This window comes from Mus musculus, chromosome 9, assembly GCF_000001635.26.
Source record: "Mus musculus strain C57BL/6J chromosome 9, GRCm38.p6 C57BL/6J".
Taxonomy (NCBI): Eukaryota; Metazoa; Chordata; class Mammalia; order Rodentia; family Muridae; genus Mus; species Mus musculus.
In genome coordinates this window covers 40,887,463-40,907,112 of record NC_000075.6, presented here as the reverse complement: position 1 = coordinate 40,907,112, position 19,650 = coordinate 40,887,463, and the positions used below count along the sequence as shown (strand labels likewise).

General features: G+C 42.3%; 1 protein-coding gene across 5 annotated transcripts in view; it reads left to right on the top strand.

Moving 5' to 3' along the window:
- Positions 1-12,262, top strand: part of Jhy (junctional cadherin complex regulator) — a 71,416-nt gene extending 59,154 nt beyond the window's left edge. For 3 of the 5 annotated variants that reach the window (NM_001357359.1, NM_001081121.2, NM_001357360.1), the window contains exons 7-9: positions 8,825-8,905; positions 9,636-9,764; positions 11,377-12,262. In NM_001357359.1, the coding sequence (NP_001344288.1) occupies positions 8,825-8,905; positions 9,636-9,764; positions 11,377-11,574 (408 nt within the window). In that variant the 3' untranslated portion in view covers positions 11,575-12,262. The remainder of the gene's footprint in view (positions 1-8,824; positions 8,906-9,635; positions 9,765-11,376) is intronic. The other 2 variants (XM_006510600.4, XM_006510601.4) reach the window with 1 other exon arrangement.
- Positions 12,263-19,650: the final 7,388 nt, after the last annotated feature.

Sequence of the window (19,650 nt, the reverse complement as noted above, 5' to 3'; positions counted from 1 at the left end):
CTTTGTAACCAAGGTTCGAAAAAGGAACGTCTTCCCACTCCCGTGGTGGCAGAAATACTGACTGGTGGCTGTAAGTGTTCATTAGATCTTAATAGCCATACTTCAATCAATTTATTTCAAAGAATTAAAATAACATACAGTGTTTACCTCAGTGTATCTTCAATGGTCAACATTTAGAGAAATAACTAGATTACTTAATGATACTCGATGATAGAATATTTGCCTAAAATTCACATTTTTGAAATCTGCTTGGTGTCAGGTAAGTATAGTACCAAAATGGTTTAGTAAAATTACTAAAATAATTGTAGTATATAATGCTTTTATAGATATAAGAACACAAGCACACATAAATAAATGCTTTTAACTAAAAATTCTTTCGTATTAAAAACAAGAGTGTGAAGAAGGCAAACACAGCGGCACATGCTTGTGATCCCAACACTTGGGCTGAAGAAGGTATAAGTTCAAGGACAGCCAGGGTTACAGTGCCTGCCCAACCCTCCCAAAAGGAAGATACAAACAAACACACAGTAGACATGAGCAGAGCTGGTGCTTCTATCTTGGGAACGACTGTTTTCCTAAAGATTTGCACTTTTAGCATGTCCTTCGATAAACAATAATTCCCCACGTCTATTTTAATGTTAGTTTTAATGATTTCAGACCAAAGGCTTCCTTAAAATAAAATCATACCTTCTCTCATTCTTTAGACTTTGATGCACTGAGAGAGTTTTGAGCATAAATGTTTAGCATCGTGACAGGGCCAGTTCTGTTGACAGAGCCTTTAATCCTTGAAGTGCAGAAGTGTTGCACCTGAGTGGTACATTATTTTGCTCCTTCTGAATAGTAACACTGAAGCCCCCGGCCTGCTGGGGATATTGCCTTTCACAGCGGTGACAGGCTGTCAAGCAATTTCAAAACCATGGGTTCATTCTTCTTTCATACAATTAACCCAGAGGTAAGCAGTTGCTAACACTAGGGTGTCCACAGCTCAAACCATCAGAACCAAGAACTGTGTGATTCTCCTGTTTCTCCCCCGGCCTGAAGGAGTGCTGTTCCAGCTCTAGGAATCCCATCCACTTTGGGTTGGAGATAAAAAATAAAAATGAGAACTCGGGAGGGACCATGCCAGCCTCCCTACCAAACTCAAATATAGTTCATGGGACCAGAACTCTGTGCTGCAGAGATTTCAGGGGAAGAGTTGGACCATATCCATGGGTTCTGGAAACAGTGTACCTTTTGTCGAATGTAACTGACTTTTCCAAGTCATTATAGCATCTCCAAGTGGTGCTTACATTATGACAGGTCTTAGTAATCCAGAGAGGAAGCAAACATATGGGCAGTGTACACAGGTTATAGGCTGATATTGCTCGTTGTATAAGGACTTGGGCATCTTAGCCTGCGATATCCACAGCATGCCCTGGAAACCAAATACCCACAGGTGATATGAGACGACTAACTGTAGTGGATTTCCCAGCTTCTGCAGTGGGAGGGGTCCAGGGAGAAACCAGTGGAGCTATAAGTAAAAACCATATTGGGACGGACAGTTGATACAATGTATGCATAGTTCATTCTTAGGATCATGGAGTTACATGAAGGAAGTCTGAGAAAAATGTTTTCATTCATCGGATAATCATTGCCAAACTGCACCTCAGAAAAGGCTCACCAGATATACAGCCCATCAGAATGGCATGGTAGCTTAGCGGTTAAGGGCACTTGTTCTTACAGAGGATCCAGGTTTGGTTCCCAGCACCCATATGGTGGCTCACAACCATCTGTAACTCCAGCTCTGGGAGATCCAACACGCTCTTCTGACTTCTGGGTGCCCATCAAATTTTCCAAAGTCACACTAACTAACAGAGCAAAATGAATTTCTCAGCAGGTCTTGCCAAGACTCAACTGCTCTCTTTTGAGTCTTATCAATGTATGACAGTTGACTTTCATCTTCAGCGTTATCTCTTGTTCTACCAGTGAACTGCAGTTGCATTGTCTTCTGAGGTGTCTCTGGAAGGCAGGATTCACCTCCGTGGACAGGGACTTTCTGAATCAGTGTATTGGCTGCCTGCCATTGGTGAGGGCTCTTTTGATTTTTCTAACTGCTCATGGTGATAGCTGCCTGGGGAGAGTTGTATTATATATATGCATCAGCTAAAAATGTTAGCCACAAGTCCCTTCCGCTCGACTCGAGACTCGAGCCCCGGGCTACCTTGCCAGCAGAGTCTTGCCCAACACCCGCAAGGGCCCACACGGGACTCCCCACGGGACCCTAAGACCTCTGGTGAGTGGACCACAGTGCCTGCCCCAATCCAATCGCGCGGAACTCGAGACTGCGGTACATAGGGAAGCAGGCTACCCGGGCCTGATCTGGGGCACAAGTCCCTTCCGCTCGACTCGAGACTCGAGCCCCGGGCTACCTTGCCAGCAGAGTCTTGCCCAACACCCGCAAGGGTCCACACGGGACTCCCCACGGGACCCTAAGACCTCTGGTGAGTGGATCACAGTGCCTGCCCCAATCCAATCGCGCGGAACTTGAGACTGCGGTACATAGGGAAGCAGGCTACCCGGGCTTGATCTGGGGCACAAACCCCTTCCACTCCACTCGAGCCCCGGGCTACCTTGCCAGCTGAGTCGCCTGACACCCGCAAGGGCCCACACAGGATTCCACACGTGATCCTAAGACCTCTAGTGAGTGGAACACAACTTCAGCCAGGAGTCTGGTTCGAACACCAGATATCTGGGTACCTGCCTTGCAAGAAGAGAGCTTGCCTGCAGAGAATACTCTGCCCACTGAAACTAAGGAGAGTGCTACCCTCCAGGTCTGCTCATAGAGGCTAACAGAGTCACCTGAAGAAGAAGCTCTTAACAGTGACAACTAAAACAGCTAGCTTCAGAGATTACCAGATGGCGAAAGGCAAACGTAAGAATCCTACTAACAGAAATCAAGACCACTCACCATCATCAGAACGCAGCACTCCCACCCCACCTAGTCCTGGGCACCCCAACACAACCGAAAATCTAGACCCAGATTTAAAAACATTTCTCATGATGATGATAGAGGACATCAAGAAGGACTTTCATAAGTCACTTAAAGATTTACAGGAGAGCACTGCTAAAGAGTTACAGGCTCTTAAAGAAAAGCAGGAAAACACAGCCAAACAGGTGATGGAAATGAACAAAACCATACTAGAACTAAAAGGGGAAGTAGACACAATAAAGAAAACCCAAAGCGAGGCAACGCTGGAGATAGAAACCCTAGGAAAGAGATCTGGAACCATAGATGCGAGCATCAGCAACAGAATACAAGAAATGGAAGAGAGAATCTCAGGTGCAGAAGATTCCATAGAGAACATCGACACAACAGTCAAAGAAAATACAAAATGCAAAAGGATCCTAACTCAAAACATCCAGGTAATCCAGGACACAATGAGAAGACCAAACCTACGGATAATAGGAATTGATGAGAATGAAGATTTTCAACTTAAAGGGCCAGCTAATATCTTCAACAAAATAATAGAAGAAAACTTCCCAAACATAAAAAAAGAGATGCCCATGATCATACAAGAAGCATACAGAACTCCAAATAGACTGGACCAGAAAAGAAATTCCTCCCGACACATAATAATCAGAAAAACAAATGCACTAAATAAAGATAGAATATTAAAAGCAGTAAGGGAGAAAGGTCAAGTAACATATAAAGGAAGGCCTATCAGAATTACACCAGACTTTTCACCAGAGACTATGAAAGCCAGAAGAGCCTGGACAGATGTTATACAGACACTAAGAGAACACAAATGCCAGCCCAGGCTACTATACCCGGCCAAACTCTCAATTACCATAGATGGAGAAACCAAAGTATTCCACGACAAAACCAAGTTCACACAATATCTTTCCACGAATCCAGCCCTTCAAAGGATAATAACAGAAAAGAAGCAATACAAGGACGGAAATCACGCCCTAGAACAACCAAGAAAGTAATCATTCAACAAACCAAAAAGAAGACAGCCACAAGAACAGAATGCCAACTCTAACAACAAAAATAAAAGGGAGCAACAATTACTTTTCCTTAATATCTCTTAATATCAATGGACTCAATTCCCCAATAAAAAGACATAGACTAACAGACTGGCTACACAAACAGGACCCAACATTCTGCTGCTTACAGGAAACCCATCTCAGGGAAAAAGACAGACACTACCTCAGAGTGAAAGGCTGGAAAACAATTTTCCAAGCAAATGGACTGAAGAAACAAGCTGGAGTAGCCATTTTAATATCGGATAAAATCGACTTCCAACCCAAAGTTATCAAAAAAGACAAGGAGGGACACTTCATACTCATCAAAGGTAAAATCCTCCAAGAGGAACTCTCAATTCTGAATATCTACGCACCAAATGCAAGGGCAGCCACATTCATTAGAGACACTTTAGTAAAGCTCAAAGCATACATTGCACCTCACACAATAATAGTGGGAGACTTCAACACACCACTTTCTTCAAAGGACAGATCGTGGAAACAGAAACTAAACAGGGACACAGTGAAACTAACAGAAGTTATGAAACAAATGGACCTGACAGATATCTACAGAACATTTTATCCTAAAACAAAAGGATATACCTTCTTCTCAGCACCTCACGGGACCTTCTCCAAAATTGACCATATAATTGGTCACAAAACAGGCCTCAATAGATACAAAAATATTGAAATTGTCCCATGTATCCTATCAGACCACCATGGCCTAAGACTGATCTTCAATAACAACATAAATAATGGAAAGCCAACATTCACGTGGAAACTGAATAACACTCTTCTCAATGATACCTTGGTCAAGGAAGGAATAAAGAAAGAAATTAAAGACTTTTTAGAGTTTAATGAAAATGAAGCCACAACGTACCCAAACCTATGGGACACAATGAAAGCATTTCTAAGAGGGAAACTCATAGCGCTGAGTGCCTCCAAGAAGAAACGGGAGACAGCACATACTAGCAGCTTGACAACACAGCTAAAAGCCCTAGAAAAAAAGGAAGCAAATTCACCCAAGAGAAGTAGACGGCAGGAAATAATCAAACTCAGGGGTGAAATCAACCAAGTGGAAACAAGAAGAACTATTCAAAGAATTAACCAAACGAGGAGTTGGTTCTTTGAGAAAATCAACAAGATAGATAAACCCTTAGCTAGACTCACTAAAGGGCACAGGGACAAAATCCTAATTAACAAAATCAGAAATTAAAAGGGAGACATAACAACAGATCCTGAAGAAATCCAAAACACCATCAGATCCTTCTACAAAAGGCTATACTCAACAAAACTGGAAAACCTGGACGAAATGGACAAATTTCTGGACAGATACCAGGTACCAAAGTTGAATCAGGATCAAGTTGACCATCTAAACAGTCCCATATCACCTAAAGAAATAGAAGCAGTTATTAATAGTCTCCCAACCAAAAAAAGCCCAGGACCAGATGGGTTTAGTGCAGAGTTCTACCAGACCTTCAAAGAAGATCTAATTCCAATTCTGCACAAACTATTTCACAAAATAGAAGTAGAAGGTACTCTACCCAACTCATTTTATGAAGCCACTATTACTCTGATACCTAAACCACAGAAAGACCCAACAAAGATAGAGAACTTCAGACCAATTTCTCTTACGAATATCGATGCAAAAATCCTCAATAAAATTCTCGCTAACCGAATCCAAGAACACATTAAAGCAATCATCCATCCTGACCAAGTAGGTTTTATTCCAGGGATGCAGGGATGGTTTAATATACGAAAATCCATCAATGTAATCCATTATATAAACAAACTCAAAGACAAAAACCACATGATCATCTCGTTAGATGCAGAAAAAGCATTTGACAAGATCCAACACCCATTCATGATAAAAGTTTTGGAAAGATCAGGAATTCAAGGCCCATACCTAAACATGATAAAAGCAATCTACAGCAAACCAGTAGCCAACATCAAAGTAAATGGAGAGAAGCTGGAAGCAATCCCACTAAAATCAGGGACTAGACAAGGCTGCCCACTTTCTCCCTACCTTTTCAACATAGTACTTGAAGTATTAGCCAGAGCAATTCGACAACAAAAGGAGATCAAGGGGATACAAATTGGAAAAGAGGAAGTCAAAATATCACTTTTTGCAGATGATATGATAGTATATATAAGTGACCCTAAAAATTCTACCAGAGAACTCCTAAGCCTGATAAACAGCTTCGGTGAAGTAGCTGGATATAAAATAAACTCAAACAAGTCAATGGCCTTTCTCTATACAAAGAATAAACAGGCTGAGAAAGAAATTAGGGAAACAACACCCTTCTCAATAGTCACAAATAATATAAAATATCTTGGCGTGACTCTAACTAAGGAAGTGAAAGATCTGTATGATAAAAACTTCAAATCTCTGAAGAAAGAAATTAAGGAAGATCTCAGAAGATGGAAAGATCTCCCATGCTCATGGATTGGCAGGATCAACATTGTAAAAATGGCTATCTTGCCAAAAGCAATCTACAGATTCAATGCAATCCCCATCAAAATTCCAACTCAATTCTTCAACGAATTGGAAGGAGCAATTTGCAAATTTGTCTGGAATAACAAAAAACCTAGGATAGCAAAAAGTCTTCTCAAGGATAAAAGAACTTCTGGCGGAATCACCATGCCAGACCTAAAGCTTTACTACAGAGCAATTGTGATAAAAACTGCATGGTACTGGTATAGAGACAGACAAGTAGACCAATGGAATAGAATTGAAGACCCAGAAATGAACCCACACACCTATGGTCACTTGATCTTCAACAAGGGAGCTAAAACCATCCAGTGGAAGAAAGACAGCATTTTCAACAATTGGTGCTGGCACAACTGGTTGTTATCGTGTAGAAGAATGCGAATCGATCCATACTTATCTCCTTGTACTAAGGTCAAATCTAAGTGGATCAAGGAACTTCACATAAAACCAGAGACACTGAAACTTATAGAGGAGAAAGTGGGGAAAAGCCTTGAAGATATGGGCACAGGGGAAAAATTCCTGAACAGAACAGCAATGGCTTGTGCTGTAAGATCGAGAATTGACAAATGGGACCTAATGAAACTCCAAAGTTTCTGCAAGGCAAAAGACACCGTCAATAAGACAAAAAGACCACCAACAGATTGGGAAAGGATCTTTACCTATCCTAAATCAGATAGGGGACTAATATCCAACATATATAAAGAACTCAAGAAGGTAGACTTCAGAAAATCAAATAACCCCATTAAAAAATGGGGCTCAGAACTGAACAAAGAATTCTCACCTGAGGAATACCGAATGGCAGAGAAGCACTTGAAAAAATGTTCAACATCCTTAATCATCAGGGAAATGCAAATCAAAACAACCCTGAGATTCCACCTCACACCAGTCAGAATAGCTAAGATCAAAAATTCAGGTGACAGCAGATGCTGGCGAGGATGTGGAGAAAGAGGAACACTCCTCCATTGTTGGTGGGAGTGCAGGCTTGTACAACCACTCTGGAAATCAGTCTGGCGGTTCCTCAGAAAACTGGACATAGTACTACCGGAGGATCCAGCAATACCTCTCCTGGGCATATATCCAGAAGATGCCCCAACTGGTAAGAAGGACACATGCTCCACTATGTTCATAGCAGCCTTATTTATAATAGCCAGAAGCTGGAAAGAACCTAGATGCCCCTCAACAGAGGAATGGATACAGAAAATGTGGTACATCTACACAATGGAGTACTACTCAGCTATTAAAAAGAATGAATTTATGAAATTCCTAGCCAAATGGATGGACCTGGAGGGCATCATCCTGAGTGAGGTAACACATTCACAAAGAAACTCACACAATATGTATTCACTGATAAGTGGATATTAGCCCCAAACCTAGGATACCCAAGATATAAGATATAATTTGCTAAACACATGAAACTCAAGAAGAATGAAGACTGAAGTGTGGACACTATGCCCCTCCTTAGATTTGGGAACAAAACACCCATGGAAGGAGTTACAGAGACGGAGTTTGGAGCTGAGATGAAAGGATGGACCATGTAGAGACTGCCATATCCAGGGATCCACCCCATAATCAGCATCCAAACGCTGACACCATTGCATACACTAGCAAGATTTTATTGAAAGGACGCAGATGTAGCTGTCTCTTGTGAGACTATGCCGGGGCCCAGCAAACACAGAAGTGGATGCTCACAGTCAGCTAATGGATGGATCATAGGGCTCCCAATGGAGGAGCTAGAGAAAGTAGCCAAGGAGCTAAAGGGATCTGCAACCCTATAGGTGGAACAACATTATGAGCTAACCAGTACCCCGGAGCTCTTGACTCTAGCTGCATATATATCAAAAGATGGCCTAGTCGGCCATCACTGGAAAGAGAGGCCCATTGGACTTGCAAACTTTATATGCCCCAGTACAGGGGAACACCAGGGCCAAAAAGGGGGAGTGGGTGGGCAGGGGAGTGGGGGTGGGTGGATATGGGGGACTTTTGGTATAGCATTGGAAATGTAAATGAGTTAAATACCTAATAAAAAATGGAAAAAAAAAATGTTAGCCAAAGAGCGAATTATTTCCTTGACATTACTTATTATTTCAGAATTTCAATTTCTTTTATCTCAGAAGTAGAAAGCTCAGAACACATTAGCTAACCAGCTACAAATGCCAAATAGACTACGATCAGTAACTGCCATGAAATAGCACCATTGCCAAGAAATATACTCATTCGCCCGCCTCCCACCAGAGCTTCTGGTCTTCACTGTACTTCCTTCCCTATGCCCCAGTGAGTTCTTTAAGGGACACCAGTCCTTGGAAAGAACCATTTCTGTGGTTGTATTTTCAGAGTTCCAAGCTGAAAGGCTATCAGAAAAGAGACGTGAAGCTTGGAGGCCTGGGACCTGACTTTGCATCCGTCAGAGACAAAGTAAGCAGCATGTGGGATTTTTCAGCCTCAGTATCCTCTACCTGTTCTCAGCCGTGTGGGTAAAGATGCACCCCAGCATCAAACGCCAGTGCAAACCTCTGGCACTGAGTAAACGCCCCTCACAAACAGCCATGCAGACATGATAGGGTCCCAGATTCTGCTGGAAAAAAAAAAAACTTCTTAGCCTGTGTTATTTTATGCTCTGCCTTTCCGTTAGATTTGAAAGCCGCCCAGAAGAGCGGGCGCGTGAGTGTGGAAAAGGATGTGTGTGTTGTGCGGCTGTTGGGCTCCCTGATAGAGTTGTCTTGATAACTTTGAAGTGGCTACAGAGAAGACACTTAGGATCTGAGTTCCCCAAGCCCTAGGAACTGCATCCACTTTATTCCTTTTCCTCTGGTGAAAGGAGATCTTCATTTAATGTGTTTGAACTACAGTTGCACTCAGGCATAAAAAGAGTCTAGTTCAAAGTTGGAAGCAAAAATGAAAATAAATTGGGTAAATGCAACAAAGAAGACGCTGAATAGGATTCAGCCCCTGTCAAGAGAACACTGTGGGTGCGGGGAGGGGGGGGGAAGCGGGTGCACTCAGCAGATTCTCCAGGGAAACGTTAACCAGTTCACTGCTGCCACCCGTACACGGGTCACCCTCCTGAGCCGCCCACCTCTGCAAAACCAATGTCACCGAGAGAATTAGCAGAGAGTCGCTCACTCTCCTCCATTTCTCCGAGCAGATGCAAATGTTAATGCAGCAAAAAGAATACGCACAGCAAGTCAAGGATTACAACATGAAGGCCCTGTCCATTCTGTCCAAACCACAGACATCAAAAACCGAGAGTAAATCTGCGATTTCTCGGAAGAAGGTAAGAAGCTCGTGTGGGGCGTTTATTGCTTCAGTCAGAACTAAAAGGGACACTTTGGTCACCTCTTCACCTCAAGAGATGAGCTTGGATGTTCAGAAACAGTCATTCCTACACTTACAGGTCATCCACAAATACTGATGTCAACACACACATGCTCATGAGCACACACACACACACACACACACACACACACACACGGGTCAGTATATTGTCTTAATTTTGTCACACATAGAAATAACAAAAGTGATTTCTCGGTAAGAGCCTGCAGTCAAATTAATTCTCGGTTTCATTCTCTATCATTAAGCAACATTCAAGGGAACAGAGCTCTCTTGTTGCTCTTCACATCAGACAAACAAACAAACAAACCGTTGATTGTTGATTTTAAGTTCATTTCTCTGTGCTTTTCCAGAGGGATTGTATGGGTTCCTCCAGTGGGGGGGGGGGTATTTCAAAAAATACAGAGCATCCGTCCTCCGAGATGCCATCCAACAAAGAGTCGGATGTGAGTGAAATGTGTACTGTGGCAACACACTGCAACCCCCTGCCTCAGTGGATTTACTCCTATACTGCCATGGGGACTCCTCGCAGGAGGAACATGCTGCCCTTAGAAACGTGTGCTGCGTGCTCTCCTTTGCCAATCGTCTTATCAATTCTTCCTCAGACCTTGATGACCTCGTCGTCCTCACCAAATGCCTATGGTGCCGTTTCTTTCTTTCTCCAGCCAATTACATTTCCATAAAGTTGTTCACCAGCAACAAATCTACGGAATTTCCCATAGCTATCTCATTCATGTGTAGAATGTGAACTTTTTATGACTTGGGTTCCCCCTCCCCTTCTGATACTTGAAACTACTATCCATTCCCATATAAGTTTTCAATAAATCCTTCTTAAAATACAAAGTTTAGGCAGGTAGTGGTGGCTCACGCCTTTAATCCCAGTATACAGGAGGCAGAGGCAGGCAGATCTCTCTGAATTCAAGGCCAGCCTGGTCTACAGAGGGAGTTCTGGGTCAGCCAAGGATACACAGGGAAACTCTGTCTCAAAAATAACAAAACAAAACAAAACAAAGTTCAGGGCTTTCAAACACTCCCTATTTTACAGAGGTCCGGGAGTTCAGTTCCAAGCACCCATATCATAGCTCCCCACCATCTGTAACATCAGTTTCAGAGGATCCAAGGTAATGAACAAAGTTCAGTTCCCATCAACTGCAGGCGATGCCTTCAGTCTGCAGCTACAAGTCTTTGCTGAGTGGAAAGGCTTAACTGAAGGTGTAATTCTATTAGAAGTTTGAAGTTAGCAAGACTTTCAGAGAGGTGGCAGATTAAACACGAGAAATCAGTTTGCAAACACGAGAATCTTTCATTGTATAAAACGTCCAAATGACATAGCAGCTGTCCACATCCCTCGCCGGCTTCGTTTTGCTTCATTGCATGCTGTCCATGACTAACTTATTTTGTTCAGCCTATGCCTTACAATGTGTCGTCTGCATTTTCTATATGATCACCATTTCTGCCCATATTACAGCAACTCTCTCCATCTATATATCATAAACCTCTCCTAAGACTAACTTCCCAGTTTAAATGAAGTTTTTATTTTCTTGTTATGCCCTTAGGCTTTGGACTATGCTAAGACCATCCCCAAACCCAAACCACCAAATCTACCTGATCAAACAGCAAAGAAAACTAAGAACTCAAGGCACAGTGAAAAAGAAGGAGGCTTACCAGAAATTTCCCTGTTGGAGATCCTGCAGAGCAGACACGAGCGGGAAAAGCAGGCTGTGGCTGCTTTCAAAGTCCTTCACATCGTCTAGACAGCGTTTAGTGGGGATCAAAAGTGCTATGCAAGGGACATGGAGAAAAAAAAGTAGACAGTTCCACAGTGAGTGGTAAGCTGGCACTGCCGCCTGCCCGCCACCCTTGTCTGCACTGTGCAGAAGTTAATGGTGGTGTGTTTAACCTTCTGGAAAGAAAAATACATACAATTATTTATTTCAAATCTGTTAGAATTTGGACAGATAGATGGCTAGACAATAAAGCCTTTGGTTTTATATTGGATCTTCTGATTTGTCAAACTACCTTTGCGCTTCTTCATAACATAGCATAGCATAGCATAACATAACATATGTACATACTTCAGTTTTTCCTGAAAATGAGTTTGGCTGACCTCGTCACAGAGGTAACATGTCCAAAATAATACTTTTGCTTTCAAGTCTCAAAAAAGTCTTATATATAAAGTTGACAATTTGAAAATTCATCTAGATATGCAGATTGAAATAGGAAAAAAATCCTGATCTCGTTCTAACACATCACTCAGACTAAGGCATTAATCATAAATCCCACAAGTGTAGGGAAATCCACCGCAGATCACTTTATGGTCAAAGCCACTGACTCCACATCTATAAATTTATGGGGCATCTTGTTATCATTGTGGTTATCTTCAAATATTATTAAATGCCTGTACTTCAGAGTTTACGACGAATGTAAATATTCATATTCATTTTATTTCTTTCTCTTTAGAAGCATTATCAAAATTCATAGTTTTAGAATTACTGAAGAGTCAGGAGTGTCAGCTTGTGTTTGTACTCTGAGCACTGGAGAGTTGAGGAAGTGGGGGTGGGGGTGTTTCAAGGTGGAGGATATATAGTAACAAATAGTGATCGTCTGTCTCAAAACAACAACAACAAATTTACTAAAAGATTTACTGCTTGCTGGATATTGCATCCTTTGATGAGTATGTGCAGAAATGGGCTATTTTAACAACCAAAGGTAAATCTATGCACATGGTAGAAGGATTGACTTTAGAAATTCACTCTAAATGTAGCAGGCAGTGGTAGCACACACCTTTAATCCCAGCACTTAGGAGGCAGAGATAGGCCGATTTCTTCATTCTTAGACAGCCAAGGCTACGGAGAGAAACACTGTCTCAGAAAACAAAACAAGCAAGCAAACAAAAGCAACAACAACAAAAGAAACACACTTTGGAGTTGTATTTGCACTGCATGTGTCTGATAGGTACGAACACTGCCTGTGGGAATCCTCCACTCACAGCTGCAAACAGAGCTGATAGCCAAGTTCACTTACTTGTGGCCAAAAGATGTTAACGAATTTCAATTCCTCCCACCACCTCCACACTCATATTCAGGAGCCACTGCTTAGCTGAAGGAGGGGAAATGGGTTGGTAGACTGCAGACACCATTTCACAGGATCCCCCCCACCCCTCTCGTGCGCACCGACCCTAGAACAGTGGTTCTCAACCTGTGGGTCATAACCCCCAGGGTCATTTATCAGATATCCTATATTGCAGATATTTACATAATGATTCATAACAGTAGAAAATGTACTTCATACAGTTATGAAGTAGCAACAAAATAATTTGATGGCTAAGGGTCACCACAATAGGAGGAACTGTATCACAGGGTGGACGCAATAGGAAGGTTGAGAACTACTGTCCTAGGACACCACGATTCTTTACTCAGAGCCAAATGGCATTTAAAATACTTCAGCTAAAGAAATACAATAGCTGCTTACAGTTTGGGGTTGAGGCCAAAGAACGAATCCAACGGGCCTTCCTGTAACCTCGATATATGCTCATAATGTTCTAATCCCAGCACTCGGGAGGCAGAGGCAGGCGGATTTTTGAGTTCGAGGCCAGCCAGGTCTACAAAATGAGTTCCAGGACAGCCAGGGCTACACAGAGAAACCCTGTCTCTAAAAACAAAAACAAAAACAAAAGCAACAACAACAACAAAAAAAAATTCAGTGAAATGTCACTAAGTTACCATCGTCCAGACACAGATAAGAGCCAGAACAGCGAAGGGCTAATGCTTTGTCTCTGTTTCTCTTTCTTTTCATTGCATAATATTGATTTCATAAGCCTAAGTGATTAATTTTATAGCATTTGTTTCAGAAATTAAAAAAAAAAGAGGAAACCATGAACACTACCATATCGACCAACAAGGCACAAAATCTTCTATTGGAACACATGGAGGGCTAGCAAGAGTCTCAATCTCGGCAGGTCAAGGTGCTTGCCACACAAGCCTTGCAGCCTGAGTTCATCCACTGGGGCCCAGAGTGGGAAGAGAGGACTGACTCCTGCATGGTGTCCTCTGACACACTAAATACATACATACATACATACATACATACATACATACATACATACATACATACATAAATAGACAGACAAATGGGTGGACAGATGAACAGACAGACACACGGATAGATATGGCTACTAGAATGAAAGAGCAGAGGCATGTAAGCAAAGAAGGAAAGAAGCAAGGAGAAGCTCAGGTTTGAGTGGTAGTGTGAGGAAAACAGCAGGGGGGTGCTGGGGAGGAGGATGTATTTGACCAGGCATTATATGAGCTGCTGAAAGGCTGCCCAGTCTCTGTAGCTGGTCCAGATAAAGGCTCTTTAAGCCGTGCATTCTCCTTATCACAGCCTTCTTTTCACAGTGCTTTGTTCATCTTAAGTTTCAACAAGAGCATCCTCTCACATGGAGCCTTTTTTTTTTTTACAAGTAGCTGAATTTAATGACAGCTGTCTTCTTAATATTGTTTTGTGTAGTAAGGAGTCTCTTGGGACATATCCAGAAACCAAGTCAAGAAAAGACAATATTGAGGAACCAAATGAAAGGTAAGCCTAGCGCAGGCAATGGTGCCTAATGGGTCCAATTGGGGCTTATTATTGGTTAATGAATCATTGTCAAAACATCACAGCAAGCACGAGCGTGCACAGTCTCATCTACAGTGAGAAAATGACTCTTCATCCCAACAGTTATTAACTGGGAGTTGTTTGAAAACACGTCCAGTAATTATACCAACACTGGAGCTAATTGAGAACTTTGAGTTGACAGCAAACAGCCTACAATAGCAGACTCGGTCAACTCAGACGGGGTTTCTTTTCTAATTACTTATTGAAAAATAGCACGGAAGGAAATTGAATTTGGCCATCAGTCTGCAGATACCAAGTTTAGCTAAATCTCCCTAAGATGTTATTGGTATATAAATACATATCATATACATAATCATGATATATATATACATATATATACATATATATATACATATATATATATATATAGTTGCATTAGAAGTAACATTTGGAAATAGGAATTTCTTAAGAAAGAATTACAATTGCTCTCCCCAGTATGATCTTTTTAGTATTACTGTTACTTCATGTAGCAAAGCATGGATAATAAAAATTTTAGCCAACTCTCAAGTACTCCTAGGCATAGTGAGTGCATCCCATCCCTACGGCTCAGTATGGTTCCATAGTGTCTGTTCCCAGTGGATAGAAACAGACAAGAGCACCAAAATACTCCATCTGCCTCTTTCGTTATTTCCCAGGGAGGAAAGGATTGGAGACTTTAGCAACAAAGTGAATCTCTGCTTTGGGACAGATTTTGTTGGTCCATGGTGCTCACTCTACACTGGTGTTTATAAGAAATCGTCTATCAGCCAGGCAGTGGTGGCGCACGCCTTTAATCCCAGCACTTGGGAGGCAGAGGTAGGCGAATTTCTGAGTTCAAGGTCAGCCTGGTCTACAGAGTGAGTTCCAGGACAGCCAGGGCTACACAGAGAAACCCTGTCTCAAAAAAATCAGAAAAAGAAAAAAGAAAAAGAAATTGTCTATCATGTCAAAGAAAACAATACTATTTCTATGCTATAAAGGAAAAAAAATAAGGTGAAACATGCAGTCTTTGACAATTTACAACTAGAGAAAAAAGCTTACATTTAAGGTCAGGGGAGATGGCTTAGTGTGAGGGTCTGAGATTGGATCCCCGGTACCCACACATCTGTAATCCTAGCCAGCCCAGCAGACTCAATGAGCCCCGAGGTCAACGAGAAACTAGAGCAACTGAGGAAGATACCCAGCATCTACCCTTGACCCTCACCTAAACACACACACACATACACTCACACACACACTCACGCACGCATGCATGCACGCACGCACAAGCATGCGCCTGCAAGCACACTCAAAGTTAAGTTTAGTTTATTTCACTTTTTAAACTCAGCACGGTTGAAAGCCAGTGGCATTCAGCACTGTCCCCTGCCCACTGCTTCCATACTGAGTATCATGTCCACTTCCACTCGGTGGCTTCCTTCAGCAGCAGCAGTAGCAGCAGCAGCAGCAGCAGCACACACCCCTCTCATAAAGCGACTGAGAAAACATAGATACCGACTTCTCAGGCTAACAGCTTTTGGCAGCCAGTTTCTCATCTGCTCAGCTCACTCCCTAAATCACTACACAGCTTGAGACATCCACAGATTTTACTGTTGACGACTTAATTTTGTGCAGCAAATTAACTGGAAAGCTGGGGCTTCAATAAGGTGTAAAATAAATGGGTATTTTTTTTTCAGCTATCTGTCGAGCAGTGCTCTTTAGAAAACGTGAAACGAGAGAAAAAGAATTTGGTGGATAGGTTTATGTCTCTTGTTGCCTCTCCATTGCCTTTTTATTTCCCCTTTGCAAACCTAGGTCACATAAGTAATTAATTTTCAATAAGCTGGATAAATGGTCTTTGCTATTACATCGCTCTAACAGGTTGGAAGGATGACAGCAATGTGAGAATTCTAGGCAAATTTAGTTAGTTAGGCCTTGGCATTCCTCCGAAGACCTCATACAGACTCTTTTATTGCAATGTCAGTTCCTAGAGGCCAGCCACGATCAGGGGACCGCTAACCTGCCTTTTGGTTGATCATCTTTGTTGTAGTCCCAAGCTCTGTGTAAATTTATGTATCTACAGCCATGTTCAATGCAAGAAGCTAGGACAAAACGTTGGGTGTTTTTCTCTGCTGTTTTTTACTTTATTGCCTTCAGACTGGGTCTCTCACCGAACCAGAAGCTCACAGATGTTTTAGCCAAGGTGCGGAGTCAGTGAGCTCTGCTGAGCTGCCTGTTTCTACTTCCTAGTGCTGAGGTCTAGCCTAGGCAGCCAGCTAGGAATCCCACCTCAGGCCCTTACACTTACAAACCAAGCACTCCTGTCCACCATGTTGTCTCCCCGGCCCTGGGTCCCAAGTCTACACCCATACTCTGAATATGACAGAAAAAAAAAAAAAAACTCAAAAAACTAGTCTTTTGAAAAACTACACAGAGAAAGGCAGAGAATACTCTGAATAAACTACAATGAATAATTTAGGGCCCTTTTTTTTTCCTTTATGGCAACCCCTCTCCCCATTTAGTACTTCAGGATGGTCTTTCACATCCAAGTGGTGGTGAAATTGGCATCATAAAGACTGGCTGGCCCTGCCTCTCATTGCAGTTCTGTCACCTGGCAGTGAGGTCCCTCCCTGTTTTCCCTGCACCCACACAGTGGTGACACTTTGAAGTGGTGCAGATGAGGTCCCTAAATTTGTTGTCCCTACTTAAAATTGATAATCTCCTATGTTACAAACCTCAAGCACCTATTTTTAATGAAAGCTTTAGATGAATATCAAAGAACTATTTAGCCGTGTCTAATATTTTAATTAGATTATAGTCTCAATTTAACCCATTAAATCTCCTTTGATGATCCCCATGTTTAGTGTTTAGCCTCAGATGCATGAGGTAATGAATACTGGACCTTTTGATTTAATGAGAATTTCGGCTCTTCCAGCCTGCACCTCTTTTCTGTGTACACTTTATTTTGCTGGCTATAGAATTCAGTTAATTGAAGGGGTCTCTCACCGTCACACATTAAGGAGTATAAATTAGCATCCCCATTCCGGGTGAAAAAAGCGGGCGGACAGTTCCGCTTTGATCTGAGGACTGAGCTGAAGAAGGCAGCAGCCCCCTGAAAATGAGCTGATGGCCTTGTTATCAGCGCCCAATACAGACGCGTCCGTGTGTCACAAAACACTTAATGTCTTAATTGGTCACCTTCCAATTCTGCCTGTCCTGTTCATCTCATTCTCCTGAGAGCCTGCATATGCAAGCGTGTCTGTCCATTCATCCGTCCATCTGTCTGTGTCCTGTCAGACCTTCTCTTTTCTCCTGCTTCTCCCCTCTCTTCACTCAGCTACATTCCTAGATTTTTAAATTAAGCCTGATTCAAGAAAATGGCAAGCCAACATCCTCAGAATTTGATCCAGGACTCCCCACAGCTAGGAAAACTCTGTGGCTATCCAAGGCCCTTGATTAAAATGGTGTGGAGTGTGTGTGTGTGTGTGTGTGTGTGTGTGTGTGTGTGTGTGTGTGTGTGTAAAACTTCTGCATATCCTCCCACTCTAGGTTATTTATGACATTTAGCATAGCACAGGTAAATGCCATAAACATGGCTGTCAGATTGCATTGTTCAGGGAATGGTGACAACAAGAGACTGAACGTGTTCCCACAGAAAACATATCTTTTCAAATATTCTCAATGGGTGATTGGTTCCACAGTTGTGGACCCCATCATACGAATGCAGAGAACCATGTTTAGGAATTTTTTTTTAAACTACATTTAGCTATTTTGCATGTCTCTATGTGCATGAGACTGCTCTCTCCTTCCACCATGTGAATCCTGAGTTTGGGACTTAGTTTACCAGGAATAGCCACAAGTGCCCTTACCCACTGAGTTATGTCTCCAATCTACTCCTTGCGATTTCCACAAACACGTAGAGCTATTCAGAGCCTTCCACAGACGCAATGTTGAGGTTCTATGCTCTTATCCTCATAACTCCCAAGCCGTGCGTATACATCTCTTACTGTGACGTCAGGAGGGCTATTCTGTGTTTCCTTCCTTCTACACAAAAGAGGGAATTCACTGAATGTAAGTATATGCTAAAGTTCTTTGGGCTCTTTACATACTTGCTTTTGGTGACAAATGTATCCCTCATCTTAATTTTGTACTTTAGCCTGGCCACCTAGAGCACTGTCAAAATCACCTTGATGAGCCCAGCTATCCTGTCCCCACCTTGTTACTGGGCTGTGAGCTTCCCCATGTCCCCAGATTTAAATCTGTTCTAGTTGATAAAGTGATTTCCCCATATCTCAGCCAATTTATTTCATTCCCAAGGGGAAAAAAAAGATGAAGAATCAATTCAATTCCAATGTCAGAACAAATAAAGGCCAAAAGTAACAAAAAATTTCAGATAGTAAAACTTTTGAATAAATATGGTAGACTGAACACACACACAGACACACTACACACACTCGTTTCATTTTCAAGATGAATCCTAAGAAACAGTTGTGTAACACTATTCCTGGGGAAATATGAACAAGTTCACTAATCCCAGATAGGGAACCCACAACAGATCAAAGTACAGATGCTACCAAACTCAGTGAGCCAATGAATTTCATTGGGGTTACTTATAGAAATATGAGTGAGGGTTACTTACAGGAGCAGAAATGACTCAAAGACAGCTGCATCACTAAGGTGCACCCCAGCATGGGTGACAGCTCACACAGAGGGACCCTGAAGCACACTGCACAGTCTGCAGGCAGCTCAACAGGTCTGAGGGTGTCCTTTCCCAGCAGTACAGTGTTGGTCTGAGCCTTTTCCAGCCAGCTCAGCTGGTCTCTGGGTTTTTGTTTGTTTGTTTGTTTGTCTTTGTTTCTGTTTTTGTTTCGAGCAGTTCTGTCAATTGTCTTGTCTTTGTTTCCCCCAGGTTGCTCAGCATGAGCTCATCTAAGCAGCACAGCTTGTCTGAGAGTGGTTCTCAGCTGTCTTTACAGCCTATGCACCTGCTTGGAAGAGGAGGAACCCAGTGAATCTGATCCGTTTCAGGGACTTCCTGCATGTCTTTTGAGGTGTTTATGTCCTTAGCAGCTTCCCTGCAGGATGGAACGTTTCACCTTCTCACTAGAATATAGAGTAATTTTACCTCAAGGTGGAAGGTTTTAATCTTAGAGAAAAATGCTACACAACAATCATTCTAACAAGTCCCAAGGAGGCGAATCGACAGCAGTAACGAACTT